The 17,281-nt window shown below is 41.0% G+C and overlaps 1 protein-coding gene and 1 long non-coding RNA gene across 3 annotated transcripts in view; one reads left to right on the top strand and one right to left on the bottom strand.

The window, feature by feature from the left end:
- Positions 1 to 14,522, bottom strand: part of LOC139625025 (uncharacterized) — a 21,309-nt gene extending 6,787 nt beyond the window's left edge. The window contains exon 1 of one of the 2 annotated variants that reach the window (XR_011691822.1): positions 14,393 to 14,522. This is a non-coding gene — a long non-coding RNA (uncharacterized lncRNA). The remainder of the gene's footprint in view (positions 1 to 14,392) is intronic. The other variant, XR_011691821.1, reaches the window with a different exon arrangement.
- On the top strand, positions 5,941 to 17,281 carry tnfsf10 (TNF superfamily member 10). The gene is made up of 6 exons (XM_071484552.1): positions 5,941 to 6,141; positions 7,080 to 7,205; positions 11,524 to 11,569; positions 11,770 to 11,886; positions 12,710 to 12,954; positions 14,408 to 17,281. Exons 1-6 carry the CDS (start codon positions 6,034 to 6,036, stop codon positions 14,615 to 14,617), a joined length of 852 nt encoding a protein of 283 aa, XP_071340653.1. The 5' UTR covers positions 5,941 to 6,033; the 3' UTR covers positions 14,618 to 17,281.

The raw sequence follows: 17,281 nt of genomic DNA, 5'->3' as shown, positions 1-17,281 counted from the left end.
ATCTTAAATGGTCCACCATGTGGATTTGGTTTGTTTTTGGATTCACGGCCTCATTAGTTTAACGGCTCTGACAATGTTCAGATAAGATAAACTTTATTGATCTCACACAGAGAAATTCAAGTGTCACAGCAACAAGTACGAGAACAGATGCACTTTAAGAAATAGAGGATATGATTAGAAACAACTGCTATTTACAAATGAAGCATAAGGAATAAAACAAAAGGTCGTTTTAACTATAAAGTGCAATGAGAGACTTAAACAATCAGGTATTTAAAGCTTGTGTGAGCTGAGGATGAGAAAGCGAGAATATATATTTCTACTTTTTATTTTTAATGATTTATCAGTAAAAGTTTTCCTTTGTTTACTGTATACTATGTTTCAGAGTAATGTAATGCAGAGGGTGGTGTCTATAATGTTGCTACATACAAACCATCTGTTGTTTTTCTTCTGACATGATGAATAATTTTACTTCCGAGCAGAGAAAAGAGGTTCTTGTGCTGCTTTGCTCAGAGCAGGATTCTTTGGGAGAATTTCTGGGAGCAAACAGGCATCATCTATTAAATACTTCAAATAAATTTATAGGCTTTATCACTAATATTTATGACCATATCTCATGATCTGTGCTGATCTCCAGGCAAAAATGACTCTGCAAAGATCCACAGGCTTCAACAGGAGAATTACTCATAGTTAAAACATGACAGTCAAACTGTGTTTTTATACCAAATATAGTAGATAAATGTTGAGTTATGCTAAGAGAACCAGTTTGTGCGATGTGCTGTCCGACGACGTCAGAGGGAATACGTGTTTAGAGCTGTTCCACATGGCCGAACTGGACGGCAGAGTGGAACGCCTGCTGTTATCAGGTGGGTTTCCATCCACCTGTTTTATGTGTATTTTGAGTGGAAATGGCAGAAATTCAAAAAAATCTCAAAAAGATTGGAAAGAATTTTTTGTAGGCTTGGCTGAGTCACTGTATCGCCAAGCTTCAGCAACAAAGTGCAATGGAAACAGATTTCACAAATAAATCCTGACGCATCTGACAAAAGAGACGGAAAACAGCAGCAGATGAAAATGTCAGATCTGTGCGGAGCGATGAGGAGACGAATGTCTCATTAACTTTTCTAATGACGTCATCTTGTTGGGCCCTCTTCTTCTGCAATGGTTTAATGGCACCCAATGGAGAATTAGCACCGCCAACACCAAATATGTTTAAAAGCAATAATGTTTAAATATGGAGATAATGGTGTTTTTATTCTGATGGTTTCTACAAGTCAAAAGTGACAAAAAATTCCTTCACCTCCACGCAGCTGACCGATCACTCAGGAAGTGGGGTTAATACCAAATTATGGGTCTTAGAGAGGTTGCAGACATTGTTGGACACAGCGTCCTCAATGCAGAGGCTGGAAAGGTTTGGGGGGGGGGGGGGGGGGGGTGGTTCTGGAGCCATTCGACCATCTGATGTCCACCTCTGATGGAGTTAACAGGCAGCTTGAATCTGAACTGGTGATATTCAGGATGATTTTCAGTTTGGTCTCAGTTTGGTCTCAACGCGATGAAGAGTTGTTACTGCACAGATCTGTTCACACCTCACAGGTGAAGCTCCTTGTTAACTTATCTTCCATATTTCATCACAGCAGGCGCTGTAATCTTCAGTCACTGGCTGTAAAAACAGATACGCACAGTTTGGGGTCAACAAACTGAAACCTTTAGCTTATTATCAGTGAATAACTGTCAACAGGAACAAAGATGCAACACACACACAATAATGGGATACATGCACAAAAGCTGTTTTTCTGTGAAAATGTGGGCACAGCTCGTAAACCTCGTACAACCTCCTCTGGCAGCGCTGCGCTTCTTTATTAATGCCATTAGCTGAAGTGCAGAGAGACAAGGAACAAGAAAGAGATACAAAAATAGAGACAGACTTCAAGAGGTGGACGAGAAAAAGACACAAACGCAAAGAGAGACTGACAGAAAGAAGCAGAAAGAAACAAAGGAAGAGAGGGAGAGGAAGAACGAAGGCCCGGGGGGTGGGGGGGGTCAAAGACAAGGTTTGGGAGGCGAGGAGGGAGGGAGTCGACTTTGCGGGGGAGTCGGTCAGCTCTCCTCTTCTTGGCCGCCGTTCAGAAATTCACTCAAAGTGTGTGTCTGAACCCGTAGTGATCACACAGTGGGGACTGAAATCTTTTTACACAGTCAGATTACAGCGATTTAACTCCCGTCTCTGCACAAACTCGTCCTCGGAGGGTAAAAATAATATTTTAGGGTTAAGACTTGGGATTGAGGCTGAGGCTAGACTTGTCCTGGTCGTGGACATGTTGTGACAAATTCAAGTCTCTCTCCGTCCTTTAGTGAGGATGCTATCATGGACAATCTTGATCCTCATGTATTCTCAGTGCTCTGAATCTCACACATACACAGTTTACAGACCGTTACCCCCAGCAGGCCCTTCAGACATGCCGATGGAGGGGAGTGAAACCTAAGCGGAGAGTGTCTCCCGGGGGATGGCGGGGCGTAGGAGCCAGATTGAGGCCAGATGTTGCAGATGCAGGAACGAGCCAACAGGCCCAGGATCCATTTATAGGCTCAGCCCGCCCCACTGCATAACAATACACTGATAATAATATGACCATGCAGGGCTTTTCATTACACTGACTGTTGCACTTAATGTCTCTAAAACACCTGGGTGGTCAATCTAAAAACAAAGATCCTTTTCCAAAGTCGTAAAAAGGTTAAGACATTTTTATAAAATACATGCACAGTTGGATTCGGAAGCAGCCGCATTCAGAGTGTGTTTAGAGGCACATAAATGCAAAAATATCTACCAAATTGGATATTTGTGGAGAAATTTGGCTCAAACTACACCACTGGTTTTATGTCGCTTCCCTTTCCCCCTTTACCGAGTTGGGTCGTAACGCAGGGATGTGGGAGATGTTAGTCGTGAATAGTGAAAAGACAGCGACACAATCTGCTGAATTTGCTGTTTGAAACCTTCAGTGTCAGGAAGGTCTTTTCCTGTGAAAAACCCTCTGGCTCAGAGGAAGTGGTGTACTTTAATTTGGAATAAATCAAAGAAGAATTGGGGAGTTGTGATGAACAGTAAAAGTTACCACAGCTGAACAGGCTAAGAAGAGAGCACCACACTCTTCCAAAGAAGATGCAGAATAATCGCTGCCGTCCACTGTCAAGAAGAGAGAGACGAAGATGTTTGTCTTTCTCATGGATGAGAAGTTTGTACAGTTCTTCATTAGCTACACTCCACATGAATGTATTGGAAACAAATTACTTCATATGACGCGTTATCTGAACATATCTGACGGCAAACGTGTACATAGCTGTTTGAAACGGGCACAACCTGGAGTCAAAAAGAGCAGGAAAGATGTAAAGAGTTGTTCAAATGATGATACACTTTCAGACAGTATCTTCTGGAAGGTCTACATTGTGTTCTCATTGTGTGCAAAGAATGAAAAGAGAGCTTGAGAGAGAAATTCAAGCTGACCGATGATGGCATGAGGTGGGTGTGATTGTCGAATTGTCCTATTTTGGAAAGGTACAAAAATTGTCAGACGCACTTAGTTTGGAGCATGCCAATGCCTTTAAACATCTACGTAATGCAAAACTGCTATTAAAGGTTGGAAAAATGATGGTGCACCATCATGCTCCTCTGTGCAGTTTGATGTCCCGATCCCCTCAGGAAGTCCTTGTACAGTCTCAAAGCTCTGACTGTAAATGTTCTATCAACCTTCTTTTTTTTATCTAGACCATGGAACAAGCGACACTTTGGATGATTGTGGGGAGCGGGAAGGGATAGAGGACAGTAGCAAATCTGACAGATAGCCTGGGGCAAAGCCTTTGAAGAGCCTTGTAAGTAATCAATAAAATCTTAAAATCGTTTCGAAGAGCAACGGGCAGCCAGTGAAGAGAAGCCAGGATCAGTGAAAGTTGGTCACGTTCGCTAGTTGAAATCCTGGCAGCAGAGTTTTGAATGAGCTGGAGGCAGGGGAGAGGTGGTTTTTTTCTGATGCCAGAGAGCAGGGAATTACATGAGTCAAATTGAGTGGTTATGAAAGCATGAATAACAATTTCCAGATTTTTAGCAGAAAGAAATCCTTGAAATATTTTTGAGATGATTGAAAACAGCATTAAATCATTGAATTTACACGTTTGTCTGAGGACAGGTTATGATCAAGGATGACACAAAGATTACTGCAATGTGGACCTGGACTGTTTTAAATTTGGTTGTTTGCACTTTCTTGACCTGTGCTGAAGATGTAAGTCTTATCCGGGTTTAGCTGCAGGACATTTCATGACATCCACATATGGATATCATGTAGACAGTGCAGCAGGTCGGCAGTGTTGTGTAAGGCGTTTTCAGGGCAACTTTTGAGATAAATCTAAGTATCATCTGCATAAAAATGGAAGCAACATGTCTGTCTTTCAGGTAGGACCTGAACCATTGCAGAACAGTTCCACTGATACCAACCCAGTTCTCAAGATTGTCCAAGAGGACATCGTGATCAATGGTATCGAATGCTGAGCTTCGGTCCTAGAGAACCAGAATAGACTAAAGGCCAGCATCGACAATGACTCATTCATGACTTTGAGAAGAGCAGTTTCTGATGTTTGTTTTTTTTTCTAAAACCAATTTCTCAAAAAACAGAAACGTAATTCTATTTCACAAAGTTGATCAATGAAGAAAGCCATTATGGAACCAGCTGGGTCAAGTATTGGTTTATAACACTGCCTACACTGGCCTGATACACCTTGAAAAGATTGAAGTGACAGACACTACGTTATAAGCTGTATAACAAAGTCTGTGATGGTAGACAGATTTGTATTGACTCATAGTTTGTAATGTTATACTGTCCAACACAAAGTTGTCCATCTGAATCTCCAACCCTTCAAGCCTTTGAACCATTTAAGAGAAGTGAAAGCTCATGTCAACAAATGTTTGTTATGACTGTTTTCTTACCACTGACTGGGGTAAAACTAGAGTTGTTTGACAGTTAAAAGTCAACACTGAGACAATGTTAAAAACTCTTCTCTCATACTGACCACAAATATCTTTCCAATGTGCTTTATCTCTCAACAGTGTGGCAAGGATTTGGAGTGACAAAGAACATCATGTCTTTGTTATGCAGCTTGATAACGAGCAGAAATCCATCAGCTTCCAAAAAACAACCATCATCCAAGAGTATTCTCCGTAGTTACTTCACCCCCCTCCAATCACTAATATAAACACACAGACAGTTGTATTTTCAGATAAACACCTTTTTAAAGTCCATTTGTGTCCTTACATCTCAGCTCGGACAGACACATGATGGATGTGATTTATGATAAGATGAAAGGTTGAGAGGTCTGGAGCCAAAACAGATAAAATAGTGGAGAGAAATGCCAGGAACATCACTTCAACTTTTTTTTTTAATTTAAACAACCTGAGGTCTTTGCTACATGTGGTCTGAATCAGTGTACAGTGGCAGATAAGTCAGAAAGGCCAAGGCCTTTCAAGAGAGGTTTTCCCCTTGAAAGAGCCATTAAATCAGTGTGATGCTGTTTTGTGATACAACAGGTAAATTCATCCCATGGAGACTGAATAAAAAATGCACTGAAGTGGCTGTAAACTCTCTAACATTATAATAAAAGTCGTCTACGTGTGAAAATTCAGCTGCTGTGCCACTGTGAGCATGTTTTAAAAGATTATCTCTGATCATATTCTGATGTAAACCGAGTTTTTCTCATGGTGGGGCTCTGGGCAGAGATCTACACTTATGATATGAGCGTTCACAATAAACTATAGAAGGCTATCTGTGTTTTTTCAGCGCAAAAATGAAACAATAATGTCTCCAGGAGAAATTCAAAGAGGGAAAAAGCTCTTGTTCTTCAGGTCGGCCCCGCCTCCTCCTCCTCCTCCTGTGTGCAGGGGACGGGGAGGGTAGAAGTGAAGGAGTCAACTCTTTGCCATTGTTCTTGTTCTGGAAGTCTGGGGACGCGACGGGACGGCGCTGGTCGGGTACCGGACGGCGGTCTGTCGTTATGACGGGCTCCGGTCCGAAGCTCGGGGTCCTGCTGCTGCTGGCGGTTCTGCTACAAACCGTGGTGGTCACCATCACCGTGCTGCACTTCACCACGGCTCTCAACTCGGTAAGAAAAAGTCAAGGTTCGGACCGACGAACCGGGGACGCGCCGGGGCTTTTACGCATCGCTTTGCAGGGCGCGAAGTGAGTCGGGTTTTTGCTGCAGACGCATGAAGTTCCGACTTGTTGACCTTGAACACTTCCCCGTGATTACTACAGACTTTCAGTGTGTAATGAAGTGTTGACAGTTTTTGGAGAAACGTTTCGACCTCGTTTTTATGCGCATTGGTTCTGCTGCTGCGCTCCAGAGCACAAACCAGGCCACATACTGTACACTGTCCTCACTTTCAAATAAGGCAGTTTTGCACAATACAACTCCATGCACACACACACACACACACACACACACACACACACACACACACACACACACACTCTGTTTCTATTCATTTGCAAACACAGAAACAGAGAGGACAAGGAAGTAAAGAGCTCTGGCAGCAGCAGAGGTGAATTGCAGCTATTTTTTATGATTATCTGTGATTATCAGGAAGAGATTTTACAGAGCTGCATGTATGTGTGTGTGCCTGTTGAACTGTGCTTGTTTTGGTGAAGCCAGAGTCCTTTGGTTACCTGGATTCAGTCCAAGACAACTCTCAGTCTGTGTTTAGAGGAATTAATCATTAATCCAGAGGAGATGTAGCAGCAAAATATGGAGAAATGAAACATAAACACATGAAAAAGCTGAGACCGTGGGCACAGGCCAGGAAAACAAGTTGACTCAGGTTCGCAGTAAAGTTTAAGACTGATTATTACTGTAAAAGGTGATTTATACCCAGTTCTTCTTTTAAAAAAAGGCATGTCTTCCTCCATAGAGAGGAATTTAGACTATAGCTATTTACTGACAAACAAAACAAAGCCTTCCTCCATCAAACGTGTTTGACAGGAAGTTCAAAGAGATGCTCAGTCTAATTGTTTGATGGTCCTCGTGACATTTTCGCTCTGCAGATGAAGGAGACGTTTGCCAGGAGCAGCGTTTCTTGCCTGACGGGTTCTGACCTGCAGAGCATCACGGCCGTACGAGGGGATCCGTGCTGGCAGGTCACTCAGCAGCTTCACCTGCTCATTGAGAAGGTAACGTGAAGCAACAGTGAACACTGACCCCCCCCAACCAAACCTCTACACACCAAAGACTCAAATCTTAACTCTGATTCCCACTTTCAAGCTGTAAGGAGCCTGATTCCACTGTGCACAGCATGAAATGACCTGTGCATATCAGTATTTACTGATCAGTATCAATGACTCAGTCATTATCTGGCCAGCTGCTGAGATTCTGGTTTTCTCTCCCAGCCTGCACTGCTTCAAAAACTCCCCACCCACTGGAGTTTGGAAACATTACTAATCCCCCCACACATCAGCTGCAAAGGCCAAGGAGGAAAATGATGAAGGACTTTCATTGATATTATTAGATATAGTGACTCTTATGTAATCATACTTTTTTACAACAGGGAGTTTTCCCTCGATGATGACATTTGAGTGAAGTCACTGCTTTTCTGGAGGAGAGGAGGAATTTTGAGTCAAGAACACAGCAGAATGGAGTTTTATCTCATTTACAGCTGAAGAATTTGTTGATTAATCAATTAAGTGATTAACAGAAAATTAGCAAGCAGCTATTTTAATAATGATCAGATGTTTTCCAAGCAAAAACATCCTCCTCTCCTCTGCTACCAGCTTCTAAAATGTGAGTATTTGACAATTGGATTTGTTTTATATGACAGTGACTGAATATCTTTGATGATGTTTCCCTGTGCTGTGGAAAAATCTAACAAGCATTTAACAAGCAATATATTTTATAGATAAAATGATGAACTGATTCATTGAGAGAAGGAGTTAGAGTTAGTTTAAAGTACTTATACAGAGTCCAGTAGGAATGAGTCCAAAAACCCAGAACTGAGTTGCATGTTCCCTTGTCCTGAAGTCTCTGGGTTTTGGGTTAGATGACTGAAATAAAGTCTGTGTTTAACACAATTCTACAGCAGAAAATACGTCATTAAACACCACAGTCATGATTTCTTTAAGCTTTTATGTGTCTTCAGAAAGGTCAGTTGCTGACAAGTGTCCAAATGAGACGACAGAGGTTGTCGGGGACGTTAAACGTCTTTCACGTCTTTACAGCCGCGTTGTGTTTCTACTCGCGCTCTTACAACCTGTCACTAACTCTGTCAGAGGAAAGGCTTTTGTAGAAGAGCTCAGAGCGAAATCAAACTTCAGGTTAGAAGTTTAGTGGTGGTGACGGTGAAGTCATGTGACCGTTTTATAGCCTAACATTAACTTTTAACCTCTGGCAATTGGATTTAGGCTTCAAACATCATAAAGCGGTGTCATTAGTGAAGGTTATCGTGTCTTATACTGTTGTTTGTCAAAAATCCCTTTGACTTTTTGTTGAGGGAACCAGGGTGGTGCTAACATCTGGGTTTGCCTATAAAAATGGACATGCTACAGATTTAGCGCTGCACTCTTAATAACACTGTCAGACTCATGAAGGACAGTTTTAAACATCCAACTTGAAAACCTGGCGACTACATTACCCCCAATGCAACTCACTGCTGGCATTTCAGTCAGAGATTCAGGTGTGTTACGCTAGTAGCGCCTCTTGTAATGTTCCAAACTTTGTGACTCGAGTGACATCACTTGAGGACATTAATCAGACTTCACGCAGCTTCATCTGGAGATGGTAAAAGCTTTAAACAACGTATTTTCTCATTTTCTCCAACAACCAAACAGGCTTTGATCTGTAAAACTGGTGCCGTTCCCCTTTAACCGCATTATTTCATCACTTTTTGACCCTTTCTTACAGTTTTTTTTGCTCCAGAGGAACATTTCCTGTTCCCGTCAAAGAGTTGCATCTTGTTAAAGTGGTGGAGAGATCATTTTTCACCCTGACAGAGGAGCTTTCTCTGTCAGTGAGAGGGGCTTTCTCCAGCTCTCTGCCTGATAAATGTGAATTCCTGCTCATAATTCCTCCTCATGCTGCTCGGAAAAGGTGAGCATGAGTGAGCCCACACCTGTGCAACATAACATCTGCATGGGTGATGGTAATATTTGTAGTTTTTAGTGATATATGTTGGGTATTATCTAAAGATTTTCCTCTTAGTGACCTATAGGGTGAAATTGTTACGGATACGATATTTTTGCTATTGTAAACAAATGTCACAAAAGAACCAACACTAACACTGAATGTATCCGCCGCTGAAAGTAGTTCCCAACAACTGCACTATTTCCAGCTGTTTGTCTGTCTGTTGTTGAACCTTTTTTAAAAGTTGAAACTACAGATTTGTGAGCTGTTGTTAAAGTCTTCACCTGGAAACAACGGGCTTGGGCCTGAAAGCCAGAGACAGGGCAGAGAAGTCAAAGTATTGGGAGATGGTTTTGGTCTTTTCATACAATTTCTTGACAATAACTAAAATATAAACTATCACCAGCCTTAGACTTTAATGTCCCTTTAATGTTAAACACATGTTCTGACCTTAAACTAAATACCAAGTAAGTAAAACAAAGTGACTTATTATCATTATTATTATTATTATTGTTAATATTAGGAGATTTCTGTTCTCTAGACCTCAGCTCTGAAAAAATGCTGAAATGATCTAAATCACTGTCTGCAGATGCACAATGAGCTCCTTCATAGCTGGATGTGATCCTGTGCGGTTTAATCAGCACAGGAATGCATTCACCTGCCCTGCTTACACACCCACACACACACCCACACACCCACACACACCCACACACACACACACATATTCTTCGTCCTCTACTTGCTATTTGTGCGTATTGTTTGTTTTTGTTCCCTTCTGCTGATTCTCCTCCTCTGACTTTACTGCTCTCTTAAATAACACAAGTCGGGTATTTTCTGACTCGGCCGCCCGATTAAATTTAGTTCAGAACATAAACATAATGCTGGGACAGTTTGAGCCAGAACATCGGTTTGTGCTTTTAACTCGGGACACAGTGAATGGACATTTAAAGATCCTGTAAAATCAAATGACGACAAAGTTTTCACTTACTTGGTGAAATATCTCAACATCTACTTGGATTTGGTTCAGATTTTGTGGACCTCAGGTGATTTTGGTTTAAAGTTAAATGTTTGTGCAACTATTGGAGGGATTTCTATGAAATTCTAGGCGCCCAGAGGATGAATTACACTGACACCGGTGACCCTCCCTCCAGTGCCACCATGAGGTTGACATTTTTATTTTTCATTGAAATATCTTGACATCTATTCCACCGGTTGCTGCAAAACTTGTTCGTAGACTCTTGATCTTGTTAGGAGAGAAAGATTTTCTGAACTGAAGTAAGATTCAGCTTTGAGCCAAGGATCTAAATTAGATGTAATGACTTTAGAAATAAAATGCTAAATATGAGTTTACCTGAAACAAACCATGACATAAAGTCGATCACAAGTTGCTCACTAGTGTTGTTTCTTCTTGTGGAGTGGAGCCTGTGTAGTGGTTTTCTTTTAATTGAACGCTGGCTAACATTGTTTGAGTTTGCAAGTATGTGTTAAACCCTTCCTCCCATATGTCTGCAACATTTTGACTCTGTTTTTTTCTTCCTTTGAGTTTCCCTCAAAACAAAGTCTTGCTTCATATTCTGTTTCATCCAAAAGCCATGTCAAACTTCAGAGAAAATTCAAGTCTGAGAATCATTACAATGCCCATAAATCCTTATTCATACTGACTGAATTCATAAATGTGCTGTTTCCCTTCACCATCCTCTCATTTACTGCTGAAAAGGGGAAACCATTAACCTCCTCTGGTAACCAGTAAGAACTGCAACTGCACTGGTGAAACCTTTCTCCTTCTACACAGTTTATTTGTTGTTATTAACATGAAAAACATCTTTGAAATAGATTTTGTTCTTTCTTCTCTGGCGCTTCAAAAACATGATTTTTTTCCATAAAGCTTTTCCAATTCAAACTGAACTCACATACATACATTCAGGATCCAGTTTTACAAAGAAAATCGCTGTCATCAGTTTGGCAGTAGTTGCATCTTATGGAGCCAATTAATTGGGTAAAGGAATGTAAAATACGAGGAAGTGGGAGAGGGGTCGGTTACCAGGGAAGGATCTGTTACGCGATGTGAACATCAAGGCTCCTTTTTATTCACCGGAGCAAACTTCCCGATCCTCATGTCAGCAGGATTTCAGGGCCAAAGTCAAATAATGGCCACTTGGCAGAGAGCTGAAGGCTCTTGTGGCAAATGTTATATATGTTTTTTTGTATTTGATTGATTTCTAATTTACAACACTTCAGGAACAGATTTCTGACTTTCATTAGTCAACCTTGAAAATGTTTATGGGAAACTGCTTTTATGCTTTTTTTTGGAGACATGGGGTTGAAAAATGCATGAATGCATTCTTTAATAAATGGAGTCTACTGTTTTCCTTGCAGTCTCTGTCTCAGCGTTACCAGAGGCAGATTTCCTCGGCAGTAAGAGGTGAGTAAACCAATCTATAACATACAAACCAATTAAAACTTGGAACTGTGTAATGGTGTCAGGTAGTTGCAGCATTTCAACAGAAAAGATTTGAATCTATTTCCTTCAAAAACAGTTAAAACATCGTCTTTGTTTTCTCTTATCATTTTGTCGATGTGTTATTTGTTCATGGAATTCTTTTTTTTATTTTTCCATATTAGATGAAGTATCTCGGGTGCTGCCCTCACTTGTGATGGAGGACAGGGCTTCACCTCGCCCCAAAGTGGCAGCCCATGTCACTGGCAGCTTTGTGCCCAAACTGGAGCAAGAGGGAGGAGGTGAGTCCTGCGGAAATTCACCACAACCTCAAACAATAGTGTCTGAACGCAAGTCGCTCATCTAGGCTGTGGTTTGGTTTTAATGTGACTTTTATTGTTTGGTGTTTGCTTGGGTTTAAGGGAGTCATTAACAAACATAGACCAAAATTACTTTTTAAATTGAGTCAGTCTGCACAGAACTACAGTTTAATTTTAATCTGTTTTGAATCTCACCAGAATAAGGCCAATGGACTTCAGTGATGCATCCACATAACAGTGAGGGCAGGATTTCTGCTTTCGTCACTGTAAGATCAAATTAGTCAAATGAACCTTTGTAATAACCTTTGTAATAAAGGATAAATCTCTAAGTTCAGAAGAAAAGTATATTTTCTGAAATATAAGATACATAATAATAATAATCTTTATTTATAGAGCACTTTTCTAAACCCATGTTACAAAGTGCTTTACATGGAGCAGCAGAATAAAACATGCAGGTCATATAAGCCAACAGAGTTAAAAACACTTGCCCATGTTAAAATAAATTTCTTACTATCTAGTATTAGTATTGACTATTGATTATTGATTGAATGAATGAAGGACACATCATCAGTGATGTATTTTTATCATCGACTCAATTATCGATTTTTAATCAATTTTAACTCACTAGCTCATAAATTTTACCTAAAAAGTCACAAATTTGATTGACCATAGATATATTTTATTATTCCTAACACTCATCTATTTTCCTTTCTTCTCTTGGTGGAGGTGGGCTTCCATAGAAAACCCTCACCTCCTGTGTTTTTAATTGATTTTATTCAGAAAGTGTCTTGTTCGTTTTGCACAGCTCCCGTATCGACGGGGCGTCGAGTTCAGGGCCAGAAGATCTCGTGGTGGGAGGGAAAGAAGGGGCTGGCCTTCCTCCAGGACGTCCAGCTGGTGGACGGGGAGCTGGTGGTGCCGCAGCCCGGCCTCTACTACGTCTACGCCCAGACCTACTTCAGACACACTCACTCCCTGGAGGAGGAGGGTGAGGACGGCGAGGAGGTGGAGGACAGAGGGAGGCCCCTGCTGCAGTACGTCTATAAAAAGGTGAGACTCTGAACCTGATTTAACACTGTTGTGACAAGTCATTTAAATGATTGAAAATCCACTTTTCACTGTGCAAGTTTTGAAAATGGCTCCATTTAAAAAGAAATTCATATTTCTGTGTCAGTCAACCAGCAGAGAGACAGAGAGGAAATATGGACGGGGGACGCTGTGGTTATGGGGCGTGTGTTTTGACCTCTAGGCACGAGGACACGTCTGCAAATGTATTTTTACTGAAAACCACAGACGGATGATTCACAGCAGCAGAGTATGTGAGGATGTTAGTGTCTTTAGACAAATGAAATGTGAAATGACTAATGTGAGTCCAGACAGTGACGATGTGTCACCTCAGAGCAGATATCCAAACACAATCTGTGTCTGCTTCGTCAGGTAAAACTAGATATTAGACATCACATCATATTAGACCACAAATAAAAACACAGTCATGGTCGATGAATTACATTAGATAAAATCATGTGTTATATTTGTTGTTTGGAGGAAAGTGGAGATAAATTTAAATTCATTAAAAATGAATATTAAAGAATTAAAAACTCCAGTTGGTCATTTTTGACCATTTGAATTACTCATGTTTATAAAATTGACTGTTGGACCTTTTAACACCAGATAACAACATTAACGTTTTAGACACAAGTCATTGGTTTGTTTGTGTAACGAAGGACATGCAAATCAATTATATTCCAGATTCAGATGTTTTGAACTTTGATGCTGGGGCAGAGCTTTTCTTTAAATATGAATCGCAGATGGTGCTGTCCAGGAAATACTAAGACACGCACACCTGGATGTGTGAAGTCGTCCAGGTTTGGGTGTAATGGTATTGACCAGAACTGACGTCCATTTTGAGTCATAGGTGACCTCACCTGTGGTCAATGATGGAGCATGAAGCATGTATCTGAAAAGTTGTGCTTGATCAATTATCAGATGATACTGGTGAATGTCAGTTGACAATGCAAGAAAGAAATTGTCAGTACTTTAGTGTTTCAGACATAGAGTTGTTGTTATGACTTTATGAATTTGTCCTCTAGAGAGCTCTGACGATGCCTCCACGCTGGCGATTGTTTTGGGGTTGTCTGTTCGTCCTGTCCCATTCTCGTGGACACGATATCTCAGTAACACCTTGACGGAACTTCGTCAAATTTGGCACAAATGTCCACTTGGACTCAAGGACGAACTGATTAGACTTTGGTGGTCAAAGGTCAAAGATCAAGGTCATTTTGTAGAGATATATTTAGTTCTAAAGCTTCAACCGAGGGGTTAGCGCTGCAACATCCTTGAAGTTGTTGAGATTTAACTTTTTCGTATTGTTTCACATCACAACCTCTGGAGCACATGATGTTGTCATTACAACCAGCCACAAATTCCCAGCATCCCACTTTCCAGCGCAAATGAACCCCTCGTTGTATCTACGTCCTCTCTCACTCACCTCTTCTCCCTCCAGGTGAGCTCCTACCCGGTTCCCATCCTGCTGATGAAGACGAGTCGGACTTCCTGCTGGTCCCGGGGCTCCCAGTTCTCGCTGCACTCCGCCCACCAGGGGGGGCTGTTCCCACTCAGTGCCGGCGACCGCCTGTTTGTCACTGTGACAAACGCCTCTGCTGTGGACATGGATGAGAAAAGCAGCTTCTTTGGTGCTTTCCTTATCAGCTAGAGAATCAGATGCAGGAAATCTCCAGATGTGCCGGTCGTGTTTGATCATGTTTGTGTTGGTGTGACGTCTCCTAATAACACACCCGTCAGGTGAAAAACTGAAACAAGGAGCCACAAACGAAAATATCGGGAACACTGTTTTTTGGGTGAAGAAGACACCAAAGACTGACGTGGATTTAACGGCTGTGCATGTGTGCAAACTCATCACTAAATTGTGACTGTGACAGTACGGAAGCCAAGAAAGGCCATACTTGCAAATAATATTCAGCTTTGTTTTCTCAAGATAACGGGATGATTATTCTGTTATCTCGAGATGACAGAGCTTTGTTATGTTGAGATACAAATTTTTTTGTGAGGCTTCCATATACAGCTTTGTTCAACAAGCACTTCTTTGGGGCATGCGTAATCTCAGCTGCTGCACTCGCTGCAGTTTATGGGCACACCTACCTTTTCGTAGCTCATTAGATACAAATGTCCAGCGAAGTTCAGTTAAGATGCCTGGTTGTGGCCTGCATCTGTTTGTTTGCATCATTCTTCCCATTCTCCTTCAAACCACAGAACTGCTGATTGATCAGTACATTGATAATTTTTATTGTCCCAAGAGGGAAAATTCGCATTAGAAACATACAGATGCATGCAACATGTGCAGTTGACATATGGTCATGTTTACACGACCTTGAAGCTGGCGTGTGAAACCCCCAAATTCCAAACCCTAAATTGACTTGTTTTGTCCGATCCAACAAGCAACATTAGCTGATGTCCCATGATGTCTCCCACACAAACCACACACCACAGTCATGTGACGTATGAATGTACAACTTTTGTGCAAAGTGGTGGTTTAGGTGCAGTTTGAAATAAATTGATAGCACTGTATTGATTACATACCAGGGCCAGAATCCATTTTTTAAAATTAGATGTGAGGCGCCTTCTGGAAGAAGCTTTTAATGAACTCACCTTTAGCAGCCTCCTGATTGTCCACAAGGGGGAGCTGTTGGGTCATTGTCAGCTCAGATATACACGTCAACCTGCGCCACCTATAGGAGAATAAAGTCACAGCAACAGTAGTTTGCATAAATTAGATGATTGGTTATGAAGTGTTTTCCTCTATGCAGAAAAAATGCCTCTAAGAAATGTTTGTATGAAACTCTTCTCAGATGGTTATTACTGATCATCTGAGGCCACACATGTTAATCGATTGTGTGCATTTTGTGTAAAGTTGTAAATATTGTTCTGTATTATGTGTTTTTTAATTCTTCTATTTGGTCTGCAAATATCAGGTCTCCATCAGCTCTTAATTTTCCCTCTGGAAGATGTCAAACATAAGGGTGGAGGCTTGACCTTAACAGATCATTTACGAATCATGGATACCTGATACCTTTAAAGGCCTTTCAGACAGTTACAGTTAGAGTGGTTGGCCCATGTTGAAGATAAAAGGTGCAACTTCATCACCTCTTCCTTTGACAGTTCTGAAGTAAAAGTTAAAATGCTGCTGCTGGTGTTTTTGTTGGCAGCAGCATTAGTCTCTGTCTCTGCTGACTCCTCTGTCGAGAGCTCTCCCCAAATGGTGTTTTCAACGCTCGCTAACGGTTGGTATTCTTGGGCCGTTATGTCACATTGGATTAAATGCAGATGTGACCTGCTGACGTGGAAAACATCCTTCACATCAGCGTCCACACAGCAGAAATATGGGAGCGCGGCTGCCCTCCATGTGGTGTGATGAAATGTCATGAAAACTGCAACAAATCCACTGACGCCTAAGAACATATGATTATATTTGCTGGATGCATCAGTGACTATAAATCTGAGCTAAAATGTTCATTCCTGATGCAGGAAGTGGTTGTTTGACAAAATGGTCTTTTATCAGCTCATGGAGTTACAAGAAACAACCCACTATCTGATCATCTGTTATTGTGTTATCCAAGTTTTACACCTAGGTCATGCGAAACCATGAATGTGTGTCCAGGAGAAATCTAATAAGCGGACTTTCAATACTTTTTATTTTGGTTGTAAAGACTGTTCCAAGTTCTATTAAAGTCAGAGGTTAACTGATGCATCCAGCTTTGTTTGAGAAAAGCAAACAAAAGTCAGCATGATTCATTTTTTTGTAATTAAGGTTCAAAACTAAACTTTATTGAGGGTCATCACGAGCATTCACTGTAGCATCAATGTAAATACGTGACTTTCTCTCCTTAATTTCTTGTTTTTGTTGTGACTTTTTTAAGTGGTTGTTTAAGATTTGGTATCTACATGGACTGCAAAGCATTTACACTCCAGGACCAAATATGTTGTGAAGCGGATGGAGGTGGTTTATTTGAGTTCCCTGATATGAAAGAACTGATAGTAATCTGACGGTGGGTTTTCCTTCTATACCTGATCAGTGCAAGACAGAGACACTGATGTCAAATCATACAGTACCTTAAATCTGTCCTCCATATGGAAAAACAGGAAACACCCACCTGCAGTCGGTCATCTTTGTCAGCTGGAGCGTGAAACACCTGGAAGGCACCAACGAAGATCAAACTGTACGAGAATCAAAATCATTAGAAAACTTCACAAAAATGTCTTTTTTACCAAGTAGATAAAAAAACTAATGTGAATGTAAATACAAAAATGTTTTTGTCTGTAAATATGTGAAATAAAAACAACATAAAAAAAAAAAAAAAAA

The sequence above is a fragment of the Trachinotus anak genome, unplaced genomic scaffold (assembly GCF_046630095.1).
Source record: "Trachinotus anak isolate AG129_WGS33_773 ecotype Australia unplaced genomic scaffold, CSIRO_AGI_Tana_v1 ptg000009l, whole genome shotgun sequence".
NCBI lineage: Eukaryota > Metazoa > Chordata > Actinopteri > Carangiformes > Carangidae > Trachinotus > Trachinotus anak.
The sequence above is the reverse complement of the archived record's forward strand: the minus strand, read 5'-3'. Positions and strand labels throughout refer to the sequence as shown.

Coding starts and splice junctions, on each gene's coding strand:
- tnfsf10 (XM_071484552.1), top strand. CDS start 6,034: ATGACGGGCTCCGGTCCGAAGCTCGGGGTCCTGCTGCTGCTGGCGGTT. Junction 7,206..11,523: donor TTCACCTGCTCATTGAGAAG/GTAACGTGAAGC, acceptor TTTTCCTTGCAG/TCTCTGTCTCAGCGTTACCA. Junction 12,955..14,407: donor TGCAGTACGTCTATAAAAAG/GTGAGACTCTGA, acceptor TTCTCCCTCCAG/GTGAGCTCCTACCCGGTTCC.